At 38.4% G+C, this 24,206-nt stretch overlaps 1 protein-coding gene and 1 pseudogene across 1 annotated transcript; both read left to right on the top strand.

The window, feature by feature from the left end:
* Positions 1 to 16,125: 16,125 nt before the first annotated feature.
* LOC129238217 (uncharacterized) lies at positions 16,126 to 16,686 on the top strand. The gene has a single exon (XM_054873257.1). The coding sequence runs from the start codon at positions 16,126 to 16,128 to the stop codon at positions 16,684 to 16,686; it is 561 nt and encodes a 186-aa protein (XP_054729232.1).
* Positions 16,687 to 19,549: 2,863 nt separating this feature from the next.
* On the top strand, positions 19,550 to 20,517 carry LOC129238216 (uncharacterized; annotated as a pseudogene).
* Positions 20,518 to 24,206: the final 3,689 nt, after the last annotated feature.

Genomic DNA, 24,206 nt, shown 5'->3' with positions numbered 1-24,206 from the left:
CAAGAGCTCGAATTAGAAGTCAATGAGATGGTGAAGGACACTAGAATACGAGATGTGACTGCTAAGCAATGAAACTTGTGCTGAGCAACATTTTATTTTAATTTCATAAAAATTTACTTATTATCACCTTTTTTATAATGATCTATGTAATGAATCTTCAGTTCCTGTTCCTTTACCCTGCAGCGGGCTCTAATCCGTTTCCTGTTAATGCAGCACAGTGTTAAAAAGAAGTACAGCTGGGCGGACGCCGTACTCGGCAGTCAGTCAGTTTTTGAGACTTACTACATACCCAAATAAATAAAAGTGAATTAAAGAGTTGAAGTCAAATAAAATGAATATAAATAAATCGTTTTGTATCTGTCTTTTTCAGACTTATTCGATTCAGGAAATTATAATTCTAAACAAATATTTTTTCTGACTAATTTGGTGTTTCACTAGAGGGGAATGGCTCAAACGGACCAAACAGGTATGTGCAGGCCTACATAAGTGTGGCATGAATAGGAGGGCAGACGATTTAAAAATATCTTAACTGATATATGAATAAGTAAAACGCGTATGTGGAACGTAGAGCTTGAATAGCGCGAAGCCAACATTTTAGTGTAACAGTATAAGTACATAAATCCTGTTGGCGTTTAAAGCCATCGATATGAGTGAGGAGCAGCGTTCGACAACCTCAGTTATAAAATACTGTTTAAACGAAGCCTTTGTTCAAGCACTCCACCGGCCATAAGTAGAAATTGGTTGAAAATTACGCCAGCTCTGGACAAACAATGTATGCGAAAAATTTCTTCCTATCTTTGATGATAAGGATCTGCAAGTTAAATCCATTGCTGCTCAGAGCGCTAATAGGTTGAAGCAGATTGGCCTCTGAAGGCAACTTCCTGTAGGACGTAGCAGCATCTTAAAGCAGATCTCCCCTTCCTTCTCTGTACTTGGCACTGATCGCTCCATCCGCAAACTGAGTTTCAAGGGTTGTGCAAGGTTGATTGGAAAGGGGGGAGAGTCGGCACGAATATAGGTACCTCTGTTTTCACTGACGGATCCAGGATGGAATCTGGAGTGGGAGCGCGGCTTTTCTCAAAATCAGCCAGCATTTCGGTCTCCTTTAAACTGCCTGAAACGAGTAGCGTTTTTCAAGCAGAGGTCCTTGTGATCCTTCAAGCATGCAAAATGCTTAGGGATCGCTGTTGGGGGGAGGTATATTATTAATATTTTTTCCGATAGTCAAGCTGCGATCAAGGCCCTGTCGTCGCCGCATTGCAGCTCTCTTCTCGTAAATAAAAGAAATAACACATCTCAAACGTGCAGGAAACATTTCCCTTATCTGGGTTCCTGGGCACGGGAGTATAAAGGGAAATGAAATCGCCGTCGACAGAACCGGTTTTAGTTGTCCCCTTTTCAGACATCGGTATCCCCTTGACCGTTGTTAAAGGGAAACTACACAATTTCTAAAAAAAGTGCAAGACAGATGGAGGTCTGTCTCATCTTGTGCTATTTCGAAAACACTATGGCCTCAATACGATATAAACAGAACGCTTAAAGTGATGGGAGTCCCCCGCCATTCAATTTCCAAACTCATTCCGGTGTTCACTGGGTGATCGGTAGTCATGCGGAGACTGTTGAACACTTTCTCTGCAAATGTCCAGCTCTGGCGGCTAGGCGCTTGAGATTCCTTAGCGTGCCCTTTGGGGATGGCTTGAAGAAATGCTCCAGCCTAGATCCATCTTCTCTCCTCCCCTACATCAACAGTCCAGGTTGGCTGCAGACGGTTTTTTCTTACCCAATTTTTTTTTTGTTTTGCAGGTAGTGGTCCACATTAGGGTATCAAAAGTGCTACTTGTAGTGTACCTAGGATACTCTTGCCATCTAACCTACCTACCTACCTACCAAATGACAAAACGGTTGGCATATACTATATGAACCATGAGCAGAAACAAAGTCTGCAAAGTCAGCACAGAATCGATAAACCCCAATAAGAAAAGAAAAAGTTGTGGTTCTCGACCGAACATTACAATTCCGTCATTGACGCATCGAAGCTATCACAGCTGAATTTTAAGGTTTGGCCATTCCAAGCAAAACTGTGAGAGTAACTTCGGCTGTTACATCATAGGCGATTCGGCAGTAGACAAGTATTTGTTCAGTTCACATTTGTTCTTACGCTCTTCTACTTTGTTCAGACGGCAACGAAGTGATATGAGCAGAGGCTGCGTTGCATTTTTCTTATACATATAACCAACTTAATCTTGATCTTTGCCGACCTTTGTTGTAAACAAGCCGCTGTCACATCCCCTATTATGGTAGAAAATCAGCTGATTCCTTCGAAATCGCTGAAAGCCAGTTAACAGTCTGATGTTGGGCACACTTTTTGAATTCGCTCCTCTGTGATTTCAAATTCTGTGCTACAATAAATATAAATCCAGGGCGGATATGAAGGATCAAATGGCTGGTGTTTACACGTGCAACCAGGTACAAACCGATGTCCGCTAGGTCTGTTCTACAGCGTTTTCTATTCTGGACTTGGCGGATTTGGCGAGCTTGTCTAAATTAGTCATTCAAGACTATTTGGATTGACATGCTCCAGTCCAGAAGTCGTGTCCTCGTTATGGAATGCACGGGCATCAGCTATCTGTTAGTTGGTTAAATGACAGTTCAGAGTATTGTTTACAGGCGCGAGGAAGCATTTTGTCGAGAGTAAACGCGAAAAAAAGAAATTCGTAATGGGTTGCAAACGTAATAGTGTGATTGCATTATATGTATTTGGTTAGAAAATCAAAACCAGCGATTGTTCTTGAGCTCGAGTACCTTAAAGTAAATAAAGATTTTGTTTATCTCAATATTACTCGTTACAAAGATACTCTTTACAAAGAATGTATTAGATGTAACCTGAACCGAAACTGGAATAAAATATATAATATCATAAAGTTCATCAGAACAAGACGTCGAGCTTGGAACGACTATGTGATAAGAGATGGAAGTAACAGGGAGAGCAGCGAGAGATTTCATACTATCTAGATGACATTGAACTGGTGGTCCTTGAAAGAGAAGGGGCGAGAGATGCTGAGATGCAGATTCAACGGAAGTGCAACAATAAAAATATGTTGTAATGCTCATAATGTTTTATATACGAGTATACGTAAATGTAAATTGTTTATCTGTAAAGTGTATGAAGAAAATCAAGTACAAACCTGTACTAAAAGATTAAGGAGAAGAAGTAGAAGAAGAAAATATAGGAATATGTTGTTATTGTGCGGCCGCCGTAGCCGAATGGGTTGGTGCGTGATTACCATTCGGAATTCACAGAGAGGTCGTTGGTTCGAATCTCGGTGAAAGCAAAATTAATAAAAACATTTTTCTAATAGCGGTCGCCCCTCGGCAGGCAATGGCAAACCTCCGAGTGTATTTCTGCCATGAAAAAGCTCCTCATAAAAATATCTGCCGTTCGGAGTCGGCTTGAAACTGTAGGTCCCTCCATTTGTGGAACAACATTAAGACGCACACCACAAATAGGAGGAGGAGCTCGGCCAAACACCTAACAGAAGTGTACGCGCCAATTATTTATTTATTTTTTTTTTGTTATTGTTCGCCTTCTCTTTTTAATGGCATTAAACATATTCACACACACTTTTAGGATACTTGCATCAAATCTAAGGTAGGTAGGTAGGTTTGCACAGACCTAGTTGTACCCATTTAGCGGCCAAAAATCCTTGAACCTCCTTACATTAAGTAAACTGACAGTGTGGTGCTGCCAGAGGCTCAATTGTGGTCGAACTCTGGAAATGATCGCGGCAAACACTGTTTTCGCTTTTTCATGGATAGCTCCAGAACTGAACACGGCTCCGGCTCTGGGGTCTACGTGGAGTCCAGCGGGACAAAACTGCACTTTGCTCTTGGAATGCATGCATCTGTGTTTCAAGCGGAGGTGTATGCAGTTCAAGAAGCGATGAACTTTGTTGTGGAAAACAGATAGAGAGGCAGATTTTATATGTGTCTGCAGTGACAGCCTAGCTGCGCTCATGGCCTTAGGCAGCCCCCAACCATATCAAGAGTAGTTGAGTTCTGCAAATCCAGGCTGAACTATGTTGCCAGATATAATAGCCTGATGCTAACATGAGTCCCGGGACACGTGGGTATCGTGGGTAACGAAACCTCTGGCTCCTTAGGTAGGATGGGCTCTGAGGCCAACTTCTTTGGCCCGGGCCCGTTCAGAGCCCGTTCTGCCACTCTCTTCTGTAGCTAACAAACCGGTTAGCAAATGGATTACTACAACCCACAAGCGAGTTTGGCAGTCTGAGAGGGGCTGCAGATGGACAAAACTTATGTTACCTGTCATGTTTGACCGACTGTCGCAAATCCTCCTGTCATTAAGCACAAGGGACTGCAGGCAGCAGACTGCAGGACTGATGACGGGGCATTTTCTGTGGGCGAAGCACACATTAGACAGTGTACTCTGCCCAGCTTGTGAAGTGGAGGATGAGACGGTGGACCACTTTCTGTGCGTCTGCCCCGCCTTCGCACGAATCAGGTTTGAATCAGTTAGGCTCTGATGTGTTAAAAAGGGACCACCTTAACTCCTTGGCAGCACAAGATCTACTCAGATTTCTTCGGAGGTCGTTCCCTACGTACCGCCGCTGAAGAAGAAATCGGATTCCGGCGAGACCGAAAAAACAATTGGTACGACGAGGAATGTCATGCTGCCGCAGAAAGAAATGATGCCGCCTATAGAGCCACGCTGCGATCGGGCGCAACGCGAGCCATGTGGGATCGCTACAGAGAGCTGAAAAAGGAAGAGAGACGTATTATCCGACAGAAGAAACGAGGGGCCGAAATACGTGAGTGCGAGGAGCTTGAGATGCTGGCCAATAGGAACAACGCCCGAAAATTTTACCAGAAAGTTCGGCGGCTTACAGAAGGTTTTAGGACCGGGGCGTTGTCCTGTAAGAACAAAGACGGCGATCTGGTGACTGACGTACAGAGCAATCTTAAATTATGGAGGGAACACTTCTCGAACCTGGTAAACGGTGACAGCTGCGCATGTCATAGAGCATGTGAAGATCCCGATACCCCAATCGTTGACGACGGAATTGTCGTTCCGTTACCCGACCATGACGAGGTGAGAATAGCAATATCACGGCTAAAGAACAACAAAGCCGCGGGCGCCGACGGACTGCCGGCTGAGCTATTCAAACATGGCGGTGAGGAGCTGGTAAGGTGCATGCATCAGCTCCTATGCAGAATATGGTCGGATGAAAGCATGCCTGCCGATTGGAATTTAAGTGTGCTCTGCCCAATCCATAAGAATGGCGATCCTGCAATCTGTGCCAATTACCGCGGGATTAGTCTTCTAAATATCGCCTATAAGGTTCTAGCGAGTGTATTGTATGAAAGGCTGAAGCCCACCGTCAACCAACTGATTGGACCTTATCAGTGTGGCTTCAGGCCTGGAAAGTCTACCATCGACCAAATATTCACAATACGCCAAATCTTGGAAAAGACCCATGAAAGGAGAATCGACACACACCATCTTTTCGTCGACTTCAAAGCTGCATTCGACAGTACGGAAAGGAGTTACCTGTATGCCGCTATGTCTGAATTTGGTATCCCCGCAAAACTAATACGGCTATGTAAGATGACGTTGCTCAACACCAGCAGCGCCGTCAGAATTGGGAAGGACCTCTCCGAGCCGTTTGATACCAAAAGAAGTTTCAGAGAAAGTGACTCGCTGTCGCGTGACTTCTTTAACCTGATGTTGGAGAGCATCGTACGAGCCGCAGAACTTAATCGCTCAGGCACAATTTTTTATAAAAGCGTACAGTTGCTGGCGTATGCCGATGATATTGACATCATCGGCCTTAACAACCGCGCTGTTAGTTCTGCCTTCTCCAAACTGGATAAAGAGGCAAAGCGAATGGGTTTGGTGGTGAACGAGGACAAACCGAAGTACCTCCTGTCTTCAAACAAACAGTCGGCGCACTCGCGTCGGCACCCATGTCACTGTAGACAGTTATAATTTTGAGGTTGTAAAAGACTTCGTGTATTTAGGAACCAGCATTAACACCGATAACAATGTCAGCCTTGAAATCCAACGTAGAATCTCTCTTGCCAACAAGTGCTACTTCGGACTAAGTAGGCAACTGAGCAGTAAAGTCCTCTCTCGACGAACAAAACTAACACTCTACAAGACTCTCATCATGCCCGTCCTAACGTATGGCGCAGAAGCTTGGTCGATGACAACATCCGATGAAGCGACGCTTGGAGTATTCGAGAGAAAGATTCTGCGTAAGATTTTTGGACCTTTGCACGTTGGCAACGGCGAATACCGTAGACGATGGAACGATGAGCTGTATGAGCTTTACGACGACATAGACATAGCGCAGCGAATAAAGATCCAGCGGCTTCGTTGGCTGGGTCATGTCGTCCGAATGGATACAAACGCTCCGGCTTTAAAAGTATTCGATGCGATACCAGCTGGTTGTAGCAGAGGAAGATGAAGGCCTCCTCTGCGTTGGAAAGATCAAGTGGAGAATGACTTGGCTTCACTTGGTGTGTCCAATTGGCGCCGGTTAGCACGAGAAAGAAACGACTGGCGCGCTTTGTTAAACTCGGCCAAAATCGCGTAAGCGGTTATCGCGCCAATTAAGAAGAAGAAGTGTGAAAAAAGCAGTGCAATATCATTTTCATTGCCAACATCTTAGATGAACTTATTTTCGCGCTCTTTATACTTCCCATCACTGCTTTCCTATATTGCTGCTGCCAATAGGGAAGCGGAGCATTTAAAATGAGAGATTAATATCAGCTTCTGAAGCTGCAGCAGTCGCCATAACAACAAAAATTTGATAATAAAGCTGAAAGTTATAAAAGTCTTGGCATGTTGTCATTCTCAGCCGACTTTGATTGAGTAATTGGCAGGTGCAGAAATTACGGCAGATACGCCTCCCCCTCCATAGTTTCAAATTTTAAATTAGTGCTGTTACAGCTACCATGTTTTGCATCGCATTTATTTGGTGATATTTTTTTTCTGAAAAAAATTGTTGTGCCCTTTATTCGGGTGGCGTCTACTTGAACTACTTCAATTGATTTTTTTCCAAAAACACAAAAAAAAAACAAAATCGTGCAAAAGAAAAAATGTTTCATTAAGCTTCTGTGAAAATCTCAATATGCAGGTGAATAGACGTCATCCGCATTGCAGCTGCAACTATTAGATATGAACTCCCACCGGCAATCAAATCGTTACAGCCAAAGTTTCCCTATTTGTAGAAATTGTTTGCTTCGCTGCTGTCAAAGTTGCCTTTGTTGGCAAGTCCGTTGACACTTTCATACGGATATCCTTTGTTTGTTGTTTCTTCTTCACAGTTCATGTATTGTATTAATTCTGTAAGGAATTCTGCAAAGATTGCTTATAAGGAGTTCTGTTTAGATTGTAAAACGTACAACAGCATCAATATGAGAAGAAGTGTCTACGGTAGTGGGATGCGAACTAATAAAGTATCCAGAAAAATTTGATAAAAAAATTATTAAAATTTTAAAAACTTCTGTGAAAAACGAACGAAATGTTGAGCTCTTGGAAATAATTCTAACGTGAAATTTTCATTGTAACTTTGATATAACAGGCTGGGCTATGTGCGGGGTTGCAATATCTTGCAAAGCGCACAGATTTATAAGGAAGAATAACACAATATTCAACAATCTTGCGAATTTGCAGGTCAAAATGGGCTTGATCTGACATGCAAATGATATTTGAAGAATAATTTAACGAAATTCCAACCAAATCATCAAGCCTGCGGGACTTAGTTTTCTTGTAAATTTCGTTCTATAAGGAAACACAGAATCCCAGCAAATTTGTTCTCCCATGAAGAGTAACTTCACGATTAGGAAAATGTACATATTATGTAGTAGCGGGGGCAGAAGTGGCATCGAGAGAATATGGGCGTAGAACATAGCGTACATCGAGCATATAATTCGTAGCCGTGCTCCTTCAATTTTGCTGTCACCCAAACGCGCTTCGAATGGTCAAGACGTTCTTATTTACGCGCGGCACCCGTCACGCGTTTGTTGAGACATTATTGATCAATTCCATGAATATGCTCTCTGCTATTTCACGCAACTTCACTTTTCTTTATTGCAAAACGTTTTTCTGTTTTTTTTTTACATTTTTCGTTAAGGTGGCTTCAGAAGAAAGTCCAATGCGATCAGCATCTTCGGTTCCGTCACCGGTAGGTGTCGTATTATTTTCTTAGCATAATTTTGGCAGGTTTATAGAAGGTTGAGTGTTCCCATATCGGCTGTGTCTCCAGAGCTAGTTTCTTATTTTGTTCTGGTTTTAGATGTTTGTCCGCGTTTTAATAGGAGTTAATTCCAGAGCTAATTTAGCTGCTTTTGTTGCGGCGTAGATTTCAGCTTGAAATATACTACAGTAATTAGGGAGTCTGAAACACTTTTGTGATCAAATTAAGGACAAAATACCGGCGATCCTACTCCTTTCACTATTTTAGACCCATCTGTAAAGAAATTGTATAAATGGTATGTAGATTCTAGACCTTTCTGTCATCCATTTTGCTCTAATAATAGCGTTAAGCTTTTTGCAAATTTTACTCCTGGAATTTCGTAATATGACGTTCCGATTGAATCCAGAATGTTGTTATAACCAGAAAGCCTCTGTGAGAATTGTCCCGGCATCTTCAGTCTTAGAGCACATCTTTTGGCTGAGTTTCTTTGTAGATCTCTCTACTCGTCCTTGTGAATATTTCACTCAGCGTTTGTGGACGCCTAACTGAGTTTATAAATGGCAAGTGGCATATGCCACCAGTTAATATGCATCCAAAATTAAAAAAAAAATAGTTTTTCAATATTTTGTAAATAATGAGAATTTTTTAACCAAATTGGATACAATTAATACCAAGTCCTTTTAAGAATGATTCTTAATAAAAGACATTTAATTTAAACGTGGATATTTCTTTTTATTTTAATCTCATTTAATAATTTATCAAATAAATTCTCTGTCAAAATAGGTGGCATGACCTGCATGGCAAAAACTAGAGCAGCAATTGGTTCTAAAGTCCTAGCTAAGAGATTCCGGCAGTAACTGTTTCTGAGTAACTATCTTACGCTCAGCTGAGGAGTTTATCAACCTCTTTATGGTCGATCTGCTCGAATGCGTTCAATCGAAAGAGCGCCAAATATTTCTCTGGACGGGAATTACTGGCTCTAGGTTTGGTTCCCAACCCAAATATAATATGTACGTGTCTCATCATTCGAACAAAGAGCAGCTTAAAAAGGCGCTTTGGGCAGAATGGAACAAGCTCGGAATCGAAACAACAAAAAACCAGTGGAGCCGACGCTAACGAAGCTAAAAACTGTATAAAAGACCGAAAGATATCACACTAAATATTTTAGTGTTTTTTAGTTTATTAATTTGTGTTAATTATTTTTAGCAAAAAGAACACTGCAATAAATGAGCTTTAATAAAAAATTTAGAAATATGAAAATAAGGGACTTCATTTCCTTTCCTAACTAAATTTTCGTAACAACAAATTAAGCGTTTAAACACGGCGATACGCGTTTTGGTTTTCAAATAACCGTATCCGAAATTTCAACCTGCATGAAATTAGCTGCAAGATTCGATAAACTGAAGAATACCAAAAATTGTATTGATGTCCTATGAATTTCATGGCTCAGTAGCAATTTTTATTAGTGTCACTAATGGAGAAAAACAGTCATTAATGGTAACTGCCGATCCCACTAGAGTGTGAGGAGGCAGCTGTAGCTGTTAATAAAGAAAAAGCATATAAGACTCATTTTGTATTGTAACACTCGTACAGCATATCTCAATTCAGGAAAGTGAATTATCGATCATGACTTTTTCTGAACTTTTTGCTAACCTCTAAACTTTCTTATTTCCATTTCAAATGCTTAGGCAGCCTTTTCAGATATACTCGCATAATAGAATCATTCACTTTAGTTGAAAGAGTCAGGTGTGCGCAAATCGTGCAATAATTCTCTTTTTATCACAGCTTCTTTTTTTTGTTGCATGTGACACGTATTGCTTTAAGTAAAGAAATTCATTGAAAATCATCGCAGCAAGAGCAACGTAAACGAAATTTCCCTTTAGAAAAGCAGTAAAGCGTTGCCGATTCAAAAGAATTCTGCAGTAGTGGAAACCTATTAAAGCTCACGACACATCTACATGTCTTATCCTTAAACGTAGTAGCATAAGAATAAGGAATTGCTGCATGGTCTGTAGGTTTTTTGTGTGCCTTGTAATAGAAGCATTCATATATGTATGTATCTATTTGCATTAGGGATGCCCATTTATTCGATTCTTGCAATTCCGGGATGTCGATACTCTTCTTCTTCTCAATTGGCGCGATTTTGAGCCAATTTGAAAAAGCGCGCCAATCGTTTCTTTCTCCTGCCTACAGTCAAGTCCTTCTCCACCTGATCTCTCTAACGCAGAGGAGGCCGTCATCTTCCTCTACTACCACCAGCTGGTACCGCATCGAATACTTTCACAGTCGGAGAGTTTGTATCCAACGTAGCCGCTGGATCTTTACTCGCTGCACTATGTCTATGTCGTCGTAAAGCTCATGTAACTCATTGTTCTTTGCCTGCGCTACTCGCCGTTGCCAACGTGTAAAGGTCCAAAAATCTTCCGCAGAATCTTTCTCTCAAACACTCCAAGCGTCGCTTCATCGTATGCTGTCATTGTCCAAGCTTCTGTGCCATACGTTAGGACGGGCATGATGAGAGCCTTGTAGAGTGTTTATTTTGTTCGTCGAGAGAGCACTTTACCATACTACTCAAGAGATTCTGCATTGGCTTTCCAGGCTGACATTGTTATAGGTGTTAATGCGATGTCGATATTACAAGCCAGAAATTCAGGGCTTTAGATATTCATTGTTTTGTAACAACTGGGCGAAGCACATGGAAATGGTAGCCATCTCAGACAGTGTACTTTGTCCAGCTTGTGATGTAGAGGATGAGACGATGGACCACTTCCTGTGCGTCTGCCCCGCCTTCGCTCGAATCAGGTTTGAGGTCTTTGGGACTGATGTGTTAAGAAGCGACCACCGTGGCTCCTTGGCACCACAAAATTTACTCAGATTTCTTTGAAGATCGGGTAGATTTAAAGAAAATTATACCCGAATGTAGTACAGTGGACTTAATTGTGTCTGAGTGCTGCACTTTCTAGTTGTCCCGAAAACGGAAAAAAAGCATTGCTTCAATGTTGTCTTATATCTTTAAATAGGTGCCGCTGCTGATACTATTTTTTAGTTCGGTCTAGTAATATACTGATGATTTGAAGGTGTTTATGTGAGGTCTCGAACGCAGTAGCTAACATTCGTTTGAAGCGTAAAGATCCTTTTTATCTGACGCCAAAAATATCTACGTTCGTCCCAAAAAACACCATTTGCGAGAAGTCATACTTCATTATTACCTTTTAAGTGAAGCTGAAACGTGTCCTATATTGATCAATATTTACGGTAATGACGCTCCAGCAACTACAACTTGTAAAGAATGGTTTCGACGTTTCCAAAGTGGCAAGTGGCAATTTCGACGTAAATGATAAATATCGCGAAGGGGCACTGAAAAAAACTGAAGATACTCAACTACAACAATTATTGGATGAAAACGCATGTCGGACCCTTGATGATATGTCTAAAGAGTTGAATGTTGACATATCAACCATCGAAAAACGCTTACAAGCGATGGGAATAGTCTAGAGAGCAAGTAACTGGCTGCCACACCTCTGAAGGAGAGGGATATCGAGAGACGTTTGGTGACGTGTGAATGTTTCTTGAACGGCAGAAGTGAACAGATTTTCTGCATCGCATCATCACTGGCGATGGAAAATGAGTCTATTATGATAACCCTAAGTGTCGAATAAGTTGGAGCTTGTCAGTTGAACCAGATTCATCGTCAACGAAGAAAAATATTCATGCTTCAAAGGTCATGTTGTGCATCTGGTGGGATCAGAAGGGTGTCATCTGTTATGAACTCCTTAGACCATCTGAAACCATCACTGGTGATCGTTACTGACTGCAGCTAATGCGGCAAAGAAAAGCGGCCGGAATGGGTCGGTGGACGATAGACATGACAAACTGATTTTAGTGCATGACAACGCCAGGCCACACTTTGCTAAATCGATCCACCCGCCGTATTCCCCGCACATTGCACCTTCGGATTATGATCAAGGCAGTGTTCCGATCAATGCAGTCAGCCCTTATTGGTAAGGGGTTCACTTCTTACAAGAGCATCGCAAACTGGCTCAATGAATTGATCAAGTCAAAAGAACTTGAATTTTTCGTCAGAGAAATCCGTATGCTGCCTGAAAGGTGAAGTAAAGTTGTAACTTCCAATAGCACATACTTCATATATTATCACTTATTATTTAGTTGTTTAAATAATTTGTAACTTTGGCTAAGAAAGGACGGAAACTTATTCCCATACCCAATATTTGCTTTAACACGAATATTAAATGACAGAAATATGAAGAGACTGAGAAATGAAGAGTTGAACATTCAAAACAAGAAAATGAGCTGATATCTGCCACAGCAGTGGTCTTAGTGCGAAGTGCTTTTTGATATTCCTTTGTTGAATAACAAGACATTCTTTATCTCCATTCAATATACTTCATAAGAAATTACTATTTTCAAAAATCCTGAAATTGTTGACAAATAATTCTTTGAGTTTGGAGACTTACGAAAGATCCGGGGATTGGTATTTGGAATATACATTAAGACGGCAAAAAAAAAAAAATTGTTCATGATGTGATCCTCTAAATTTGATTTTTGACAAAAAAATTTGAAATTTTTTTCGATATTTTGTATTCAATATTTTCTCGTGCAACTAATACTTTGAGAATGAACATTGAATTTCAATATGATGAATGAACTCTTCCTTAAACTTGCTGGAAAATGTGTACAGATGGATATTACTTTATCTCACCCTTTAATTTCTCTTCATAATTTTTTTGGCGGTCCTAATAAACATATGTACATTTGTATTACAAGTAGATAATCACTACGTGTATGCTGCGTTCAGTATTTGGCTGAGCTTCTCCTCCCCTCTTGTTACCCTCTTAAGCGGTCGTAAATTGGTTCTGGAAGGAAACGGTGATCTCAAACGGACACGGAAATGAGCTATGTAGCTGTAGTAGCTTAGAACTTACCATCAACAAAATTCTTCAAAAGACTGAAATATTCGCCAAGCAGTTCGCACATATCTACAGGTAGTATATAGAAAAACATGCCAGGAACTTGCAGTAAGCAGCAACGACTGAAAAAGAGTCGCACAGTGGCAACAGCATGGCAAATCTTATATTTTATTCATGTCTTCATTAGACAACTACAATGTGCCATCAAGTGAAAAGTGGGAAACTTGCAACCGTTAGATGCCGCTGACCAAGTGGCTGGACTATTTCCATTTCCTCCAAAACAGCTTCATTGTCGTACACTTCTTCATTGCACGAAAACTGCTTTACAAGAAATACAAAAAGGGGCAACAAAAAAATGCATGCACTAAACAATGCAAATTTAGAAATTGGAAACTGTTGGTGTGATGAGGCAGAGCACCGAAAATGTAATATATGTATCAGAGTGAAATATGGCGACGCATTGCTTCAAAAGTGAAGAGCGTTCAAAAGGAAATTCGTAAAATTGGTTGACTATTTGATTTCTGAAGCAAACGGGAATGATCAGGAAAAAGTGAGGGAAATAAAGCTAATAAATCAAATTATATTTCTGGGTACTCGTTCTAGTATTATAATTCATTTTAGTATTATATATGAATTCTAATAAATAAATAAATAAATATATTTATGAGTTCTATTGATGTAGCCAGGTTTCGGGTTTCAAAAATGGTCTTCCTTCACATATTTCGGAATTTTATTTTATGTATTTTTACATAATTTTAATACTAAATAAAAACATGACTTTGAGTGGTGAAAATTTTTATTTTGACCATTACGCGCTACCCTGCTTGTCTGTTTGCATACTGCAGCTGTCTACTTCACAAATGTCAAATATGATTGGCGTACGATACTACTTGTAAAAATTATAAATCTCCCGAAAGGGTGATTAATTTCGCGCCACCCCGTACTTGCTGATACCTACAACGTTGCTGGCGTATAAAATGAAATAAAATAAATATGACCTTTTTTTTGTATTAAAATGATTCTCTGTAAACAATATGTTTAGTTTTGTTAATCGGTACATATCGTTTGGACTACTTACTCAGGGGGAGAAGCGGTTAGGACCTACTTTCTTAAAGACTTGCCTTGTGCCTTAGGAATTACCACAGAAAAACTCGAGCTAGTCGGATATTGAACTCGCTTCAATTTGAATAGGTAATTTGTTGAGATTATAAAAACAGATATAGTTTAGTAGTTTTTTTAACTCTCAAAAATGTGTCAAGATACAACCGAGAAAGTTTTAAATTTCTTCGAGGTATTATTGGAACTCCAACTTTTACAGTGATCTTGCGTGCTCGTATCAAAACGGCTCCTTAGTGCTACTTGAGGAGTGGCGGACTGGCACTTCAACCATTTCGCCTACCGGTGTGCTCGTAGTCCTCAAGCTTATTTAAAAGATCGACTGGTTAAATAATTGATTTATCTGGGACAACAGCCGAATTTATCGAATTAAAATAAAGATCCCGCGGCTACGTTGGCTGGGTCATGTCGTCCGAATGTATACAAACGTCCCGGCTCTGAAATTATTCGATGTGGTACCAGCTGGTGGTAGCAGAGGAAGAGGAAGGCCTCCTCTGCGTTGGAAAGATCAGATGGAGAAGGACTTGACTTCACTAGGTGTGTCCAACTGGCGCCGGTTAGCGCGAGAAAGAAACGACTGGCGCGCTTTGTTAAACTCGGCCAAAATCGCGTAAGCGGTTATAGCACCAATTAAGAAGAAGAAGAATATAGCTCGCTCGTGTCCTCTTTTGGGTATATTTCATCAACTTTTTCATTACCATATATTGATGAAATAAGAAGTGAGAACTGAAGCGTACTGAAAAACGTTTTCGTTTACTGACTTTTAAAAGAAAATTGTAATTATGCTTTGGTGCGATTTTTCTTTCGATTTTTCAAGTTGACTTAATTCATGAGTAATTTGTTTACCATTTTCGCCCATAAGAGTTAGGTGGCTACGCCATGTACAAATCGTTTTAATTTAAGCTTATTTCATTATTTTCATTTTTATTTGCTTGAAATCCATAAAAAGAAAATATAAACCAGTCACCTACTAGTTCTCTTACTGAGCAGACGTGCTTTTTCTAGTGAGTTTAGAACGCAACTTTCGGTGTCTTCCATTTTCTCGTTTTTCTTAATTGTTGTTGCGAACGACATATCTTTTCCTTTTCATATAAACAAAAACAAATAAGTGCATTACTGATTTGTGTTATTTGTGTGATTGGTGCAGCATGGCCCCGGGGCCACCAAACCTGGGGGATAACAGGTTCGCTCTGCTAGCCTCAGATCCCCAACCAAAACGTAAGAAAATTAAAAAAAATGTTGAAAATTTCCCCCTTCTTCCTCAAATTGAAACAAATCCCAAATACGTGGTTATTTCTGCTGTAAATGAAGATAAACCTTTAAAATCATATAGCTGCTTTGCAGTTCACGCCGCCTTGAAGTTAATTAGCAAAGAAATCGTTAAAATAACTGAATTTCGTGACGGGAACCTTTGCCTTTTACTTAAAGACAAACCAACAGCGGAAAAATTCATACGTACAAAATCTCTACATGGTGTTTGTGAGGTGAAAGCAAAATATCATGATAAACTGAACCATACAAAAGGTACCATTTACGCCCCATGTCTAAATGACCTAAGTGAGGATGAAATTGTAAAGGGCTTAGCTGACCAAGGTGTGGTAGAGGTTTATAAATTTTCCAAACTTATTGACGGAAAACAAAAACACTCCGGAGTATGTCTCCTAACTTTCGACAAATTCCACCTTCCGAATAGAGTCGATATCACATGGCATTCAGTAATGGTTAAACCTTATTTCCCAAACCCAATGCGGTGTAAGAATTGCGGTAAACTCAATCATACGATGAAACGATGCAATAACCCACAAATGTGCCAACAATGCAATCTCCCCTCTCATGACCCCCAAAAATGTACCCGAACAATGTGCACAAATTGTTCCGGAAATCATCCAGCATATGATAAGCTTTGTCCAAAATACCAACAATCTAAAGAGATTTTAAAAATCCAAGTTGATAATAAATGTACAATGAAAGAAGCAATTACACTGTACAAAAACCAAATTCCTTCAATTATTGGTGGCCCCTCTTTCGCTTCTGTCACACAAAATTTTAACACACTTAATCAACAACAACAAAATGACTCATCACAATCTCTAAACAGTTCAAAAACAAATAATTTACCTCCAACTGAACCACAACAACTAAATCCTAATTTACCAAATAATACCTCTCAACAAAACATAAATCATGATAATCCTCTCAGTAATATTCTCACCCAATTAATTTCCAACCAACAACATACAGGCAACACAACCACTTGCTTCACCCACGAAAATATTTTTCAACAATTCAATGCATTCACAGCAAACAACACAATCAACAACGATAACCTGCTTTCTCCTGTTGATCCTCTACCAGCTCTCCCAATTGAGCAACAAGATGTTAATATGGAATCAAAAACAAATACAGAATTACCTCCCTAATTTTCTTTATAACCAACTACACCATTTTTGTCGCGCATAAAAACACTAGTCTACCTTCACAATGATCTCGGTACTTCAATGGAACATTAATGGATATTTCAATAATTACCACGAATTGCTATTACTAATAAAAGAACTCCACCCATCCCTTTTATGCTTACAAGAAACTCATATCCCTCACAATAAGAAAGCATACCCTCCAAGCGGATATGAAGCCCATTTTTTCAATTCACCCCAAAACCTATATGGTAAACAAGGTGTTGCCATTTTAGTTAAAAGAGGAATACCTCACAAAATTCTGTTTACTGACGATGATCTTCTGAGTATTGCTGTAGAAATCTCGCATAACCCAAAGCTCACTATCATTAATACATACATACCACCAAATAAACTATTTTCACATACACATATATTTGAAATTTTAAATAAGGCAACTGGACCCAAGCTATGGTTAGGCGACGTAAATGCCTGGAGTCCTCTGTGGGGCTCATCATCTGTTAATGACAGAGGCGCTATTATTGAAGACTCTTTGTTATCGACTGATATGGTTGTACTAAACGATGGAAATCCCACTCACTTTTCAACTCATCATACTTTCACGCACGTCGATATAACGACATGTACACCAAATTTGGTACCTCTCAGTACATGGAAAATAATCAATGACCTTCACGGAAGTGACCATTTTCCTATTGTTATTGAAATAGTATCCAATAAGGAGCACAACAAAAACAAATATAAGCCTAAATTTTTAACAGACAAAGCAGATTGGGCTAAATATCAAGAAATGTGCACAAATATATCCACGAAGTACCCGGTTTCAACTAATATTAATAAAGAAGCAGCCTCAATAAAAAAAGTTATTTGTACTGCAGCTCACTTTTCCATTCCGCAGACAAAAAACTTCAGCCTAACACGATATACGCCATGGTGGAATAATGATTTACAAAAACTACGAACTCTAAAGCAAAAGGGTTGGTACAAATATAAATGTACACGAGATTTTCACGATCTTTTAGTATACAAACGTAACAATGCCATTTTCAAACACGAAGCAAAAAAAGCAAAACGCAATGCTTTCGAAGACTTTACTTCTAACATTAACCCGCAAAGCAGCACAAAGAAAATTTGGCAGGACTTAGGGCGCCTATCGGGCATTAGGAGATCAAACGCCATAACCTGCATAAATACTCCAAATGGTACATATACCGACCCTAGTAATATAGCGAACGAATTTGCAAAATATTGGAGCTCCTACTCTAAAAATTCCAACTTTTCGAATGAGTTCATAGAAAAAAAGAATAGCATTACTAACCGACTTTATAAACCTGAAGGGAAACTAAGTATCTCTGCAAAATATCTGGAGTCTGATATCACTACTGACGAGTTTGAGAGAGCCGTCGCCAACTCTAAGGGAAAAACACCAGGCCTTGATAGGATATCATACCCTTTGTTGAAAAACTGTCCTTCTCCCTTTAAAAAAAGGATAGTAAACTTGTACAACGAAATTTTTGCGCAAGGTGTTTACCCACAGAGTTGGAAGGTAGCAGACGCAATACCAATAGCTAAACCTCTCAAACCGCAGTTGGAAATTAGCAGCTACCGTCCCATATCCTTATTACCCTGCTTAGGAAAGATATTAGAAAAAATATTAGCCAAAAGGATTATGTGGTTTTCAGAAAAAACTAAGTCAATTAGCGCTAACCAAGTAGCATTCAAAAAAGGGCATGGTACTTTAGACGCTCTACTACATTTCGAACACTCCGCGGCAACCGCAATCGCCAATAAGGGGCATTTAACAGCTCTAAGTCTAGATTTCGAGAAGGCATACGATCGTATCGGTGCACATAACGTCCTTCAAGAACTAGCCAACTGCAAAGTAGGCCCAAAAATTTACAACTTTGTTAAAACGTTTTTGAGCAATAGAAAATTCCGAGTTAAACTCAATAATAACTACTCACACTGCGTTCCGTTAGAAAATGGTATACCTCAAGGCTCTCCAATATCAGTCACAATATTTATGATCGCTTTTAATAAAATTAGCCAAATTATATCCCAGTTCCCAGTAGAACATTGTATTTATGCAGATGACGTTCTGATTTTTTCAAGAAGATTCGATTTGACGCAAGTCAAAGATACTTTTACAGAAATCTTAAACAAAATTTCTGAATGGTCTCTCACATCGGGAGCCAACATATCATTTCAAAAATGTAACACTTTACATATTTTCCACAAAAAAACATGTGATGGATTTAATTTAAGATACAACACTCAAATACCAAATGTAAATAAACTTAAGATTTTAGGTATCATATTTGACGCCAAATTTAACTTTAAGGAGCATTGTTTAGTTTTAAGAAAAAAGTTATTTGATAAACTAAGTATTATTAAATTCCTCTCATCGCAAAAATCAAATATTCATCCGAATATCCTAATCAACACAACTAAGGCTCTACTCCTATCAGCCATTGATTACGGCCTTCCAATATATGGGCACCACGCTGGAAACTCACTTAAAAAACTTTACGCGCCATACCATTCGGCTATCAGACGCAGCATAAGAGCTTTTCCCACGACGAATACAAAGAATATACTTGCTGAAACTGGCATGCCACATATCCAAGAAAGACTCGAATTGAGCACATTACGACTGATACCTAAACTTTTTTATACCCATAATCCGATATTACACAACAAAGTAAAACAAGCGGTTACGCGAAAGCGGCATATAAAAAAGCAATCAGTCATCCATCGGGTTGTTCAAAAGACAGCGCATCTTGAGCCTGACATAAAACCAAGGTGCTTAAAAATCAGCAAACATCCCCCATGGGCGCTACATTCCTCTTTTTTGGTAGACGAATTAATGTGCTTTCCAAAGCACAACACCTGTGCAGATACTTTCAAACAAGTTTTTACGAGTCGAAAACACCAACTTCACTCCAACGGTTGGATTTTCGTATACACTGACGGATCAAAAGATTATACTAATATAATACCGCGTATGCAGTCGTTTCTGACGATTCTTGCATTATAAGCAAAGGGTTGCTATTACCCTACTGCTCCATTTTCTCAGCTGAAGCCTATGCTGTGAAATCAGCAACAAAATGGGCGGTAACGTCAAAAGGAAAATACACCATATGCACCGATAGCCTCTCAACAATAATGGCGATTCAGAACCCAAATAACGTAAGCCCGCTAATTGCATGTATTCGAGATACCCTGATTGCATATAAGACTAAAATAAAATTAATGTGGGTACCGAGCCACTGCGGTATCCATGGCAACGAAGTAGCCGATAAGGAAGCTAAAAAGGTACCACATATGCCCTGCTACTACGTAGAGACAAACGAGAAAAATGATATATTACGCTATATTTACAAAATGAAAGAAAATCAACAAAAAGAGTTATGGAGCACTTACAATAACCGGTATCGCCTTATTAATCCTAACAAAACTAAAACAACTTACCCTACAACATGTAGTATTCCAGCGCTCAAAGTTTTCTCAAGACTACGCCTCGGACATTGTGCACTTTCACACCAACATCTTCTCAATAGAAGCTACGATCCAGGTTGCGCTTATTGTAACAGCACATCAACATCTACGCTACACATCCTGGATACATGCCCAGCACTCAGCAAGATCAGGGGAGAAATATTTTCATCGAACACACCATCAGAGCTTTTAAAAGCTCCTACTGCAGAAAATATTTCAGTAATATACAAATATATCAGCAAAGCTAAATTAAGTAACAAAATTTAATGAACTTAAACTATCAAATTTAATTTTGGTTGTACAAATTATAATTATTTATACTAATACTAATATAGTAGCATCTATTATATACACTAAGCAGCTGAAGGCATTGTTGCTAGTGCTGCCACAAATATGTAATATATTTATTTATAAGTATATTTCATTATATTAAATAAATAAATAAAAATATAAACACAGCAGCAAAATTTGTACGCGTAGTTATATAAGTATGTAAAAATTTAAGTGCTAACAGAAATGGTAATTGTTGTATCAGAGAATTTTAATGTTTCATTAACATGGATGCAAGTGTTAATTTGTGGTAAAATAAACGATCCAACATATTTCCCTACATTGTTTCTCCATGATTTGCACTTATTGGTTATTTAACAAAGGAATGTATTAATGTTAGTGATATTAAAACTTATACAGTGGTCACACAATTTATTCGTACACCCTGCATATATATAATTGACGCGTACATCCGTTTTGGGTGTTTGGCCGAGCTCCTGCTCCTATTTGTGGTGTGCGTCTTGATGTTGTTCCACAAATGGAGGGACCTACAGTTTTAAGCCGACACCGAACGGCAGATATTTTTATGAGGAGCTTTTTCATGGCAGAAATACTCTAGGAGGTTTGCCATTGCCTCCCGAGGGGCGACCGCTATTAGAAAGAAAAACTTTTTCTTCATTTTCAATGGCCCATTCGGTTACGGCAGCCGCACGTTTGCTCTAAAAAAATCACATTCATAGTACTTAGGTAAATATTTATCTCCATATTAATTAAAAATATCTTCTTATATTTTCTTTTTCTCTCCATATTAATTAAAAATATCTTCTTTTAGTATTTAGGGTTCACGAATTTGATTGTAGAGCTATGCTCTGGTGGACTTTTGCTCTTATAATTGTATTAAAGATTTGACCATCCTGTTTGGTGAAAAAAAAAATTGTCAGAGTAACTTCGGCTGCCACGTAATAGCTGACTCGGCAGCCGAATTCTGCCTGTTTATTTCACACGTATTCACACACTCACCCAATTAATCGTTGTTCAGACGGCAACGAAGTGATGGCTGTGTTGATTTTTTTCGTATATCACCAACACAGTCTCAGTTTTTTCATAAGCCACCCAGTTACGTCAGCCAATCAGATGATTGCGTCAATATCGCTGAGAGTCGGTTAACGGTCTGATGTTGAGCCAAGAATGATAGAAACAAGATTGCGTTCATCAGAGAGTATGTGATGTCCCATTGGCCGAGTTGTGCAGTGTTGCCAACCATTTGCTCTGCGCAATAAATTTAGTGCTTTTTTATATCCAAAATGCGAAATTTTTTAAGTTTGATGTTTGTTTCTTTTTTGTTTTTAATTTAAAGCTACCGAAACTGTAAGTTAAAAAAAACTGTATTATTAAACTAAAGAATGTTGAAAAAGATCACTCTGAAAAGATTTTATTGTTAATGAATATTAAATTGTTTGCTCCATTTAAGGTTATGTTAGAATATTAAATCTTCTTCTCTCAACTCTTCTTAACATTGAAAAACTTCTTACACATTTTAAAAAAAATTTGTTGGTTCTTATCAAATTTGATATTTTGAAAGTGAAAATTTAATTTTTTGCTCCATTTAAGGTTATTCAAGAATATTAAATCTTCTTCTCTCAACCCTTCTTTACATTGAAAAACTTCTTACACATTTAAAAAATCGGTTGAATTTACTGAATACGAATTAAAACCATCGAGGTGTAATCGTTCCTTCCGGCCCTCAATCCTTAGTGGGACATAGGGCAACAAGAGGTGTATTCATAGTAAAAATAGGCAACAAAATACCAGAAAATACTGAAGAAATCATAACAACATTTGCACAAAAAGAGTACCGTATTTTGCTTATAACCTGAAATATAGTAAATAAGTCGTTCCCTTAAGAAAAGAGTTTCTTTGAACAAAAAAACTCATAAATTAAATTTTACATATCCATAACACATTTATATAAAACAAACGCACTATTTAAATACATACCAGTTCACGTATACAAAGTTCTTTAAGCAATTCAATAAAAATTCGGTGCTTTATTTTCTTTAAATGGGCATTTTAGTGCGTTTTTACCTATATCCAAAACTAGGCAACACTGCAGTAGTGAGAGAAAGATTTGATTGCTGAGAGCAGAAGAACACCAACAACAACTGCAATCGCGGGCAATGCTACCAGATGTTAAAAAAAGTAAAGCTAAATAAAACTGAGTGAATTATTGAACTAATTTTTAAAAATGTATATTTTACAAAATTATAAACATTACTTTTAATTGGAACAGACTTAAAAAATGTCATGAAGAAAGAACTAAAACTCCGAGACTAAATAACAAAACAAAAAATACTAAATCAAGTTACGAAAATGGTAATCTGGCCATACTTGTGTTAAATCGACGTAACTCATTGTCAAATTCGGTAATGGTACCACGACAGGCGGTTTCTCATTATTCTGTCAAACAAAAAAAATTACCCGCACTAATGTAAGTATAGGAAAAACTGGGAATTGAAGAGTTATAGAGGAACATAATAAATAGTTTAGTAGCAGAGCATTTAAGTAATAGATTATATGTATAATATGTAAGTTTATTTTTTGTTGTCTACATAATCATTCCATTTCTAATAATATAAATTTTGTTTAATAATTCTCCTTCCATACTACCAGCTACATAACATTTTAATTAAATACCATAAGCAACAATACTTTATGCCAAAATTTAAAAACTTAAATGAGAAAAAATTAATAAATAAATAAATATGAAGGCATATTCCACATTTTTAAATAATTCAAAGATATATTTACAAGCGAAATATTATAAAATATTTTGAATTTCAATAACTTCAGAGAGTGTGGAATGTGACGCTGATTGTTTGTGATGATGATTCGCAGAAAAAAAATTTATATTAAATTGTGAGAGTGAGTAAACATTACACAAATAAAAGAGCGAACAATAAAAGCATAAATACAAGTAAATTCAATAATTAATTGGAATGTGTTGTTTGTCGCAGAAACGCCTGCACAAAATATATGCATCCATACGTGCACTACTACAGAGATCAACAATTTTTCGATTAAAAGCACACGAAGCACACCATTACATTCACGCTTTATATAATATTTTTATTAAAAATAGTATAAACAGTCCGTATACAAATAAATAATATTTTCAAAATGTAAAAAATGCGTTGTTTGCAGAAAAAGTGTCAACAATACAAACAATACAAACATACTAACGAAAGGAAAGAGTATCAGTGTTGAGGCAGCTACAATCAAATAAATTGGAATTCAAACAACTAAGCAAACGCAGAGAAGAAAAACCGCGCAGTAACCCAACAAGAAAAGGTGAACTATATAGTGAAACAGAATTTGAGTTTCAGAACTGGTGGGATTTAACTACATAGTTTCGAAGCACTTCGCTATCATGGCGCAATTTTCAATAATTGTCTGCCGTCTGCGGAGTACGATATACCCAGAACTGAAGAATAAAAGCGTTGTGTGTTGACTATCCGAAAAATGAAACACAGATAGCGGCCGTTTATGATCTTCTTCCAAACACTACTCAATTCATAAATCCACTTAAGCTCATCAATCTTCACACACTTGCTTGTTATAGTCAAACTGCTCACAGAGATCATTTTTGGCATATTTAATCTGAAGGAAGTTGAATTTATCCAAGAAGTTTAGGCCTCTTTTTTAAATCATATACCTTCAATGGTAACTCTCGATAAATATCACTCCCTTTTTTACAC

Source organism: Anastrepha obliqua, chromosome 2 (genome assembly GCF_027943255.1).
Source record: "Anastrepha obliqua isolate idAnaObli1 chromosome 2, idAnaObli1_1.0, whole genome shotgun sequence".
Lineage (NCBI taxonomy): Eukaryota > Metazoa > Arthropoda > Insecta > Diptera > Tephritidae > Anastrepha > Anastrepha obliqua.
The sequence above is the reverse complement of the archived record's forward strand: the minus strand, read 5'-3'. Positions and strand labels throughout refer to the sequence as shown.

Coding starts and splice junctions, on each gene's coding strand:
- LOC129238217 (XM_054873257.1), top strand. CDS start 16,126: ATGTGCACAAATTGTTCCGGAAATCATCCAGCATATGATAAGCTTTGT.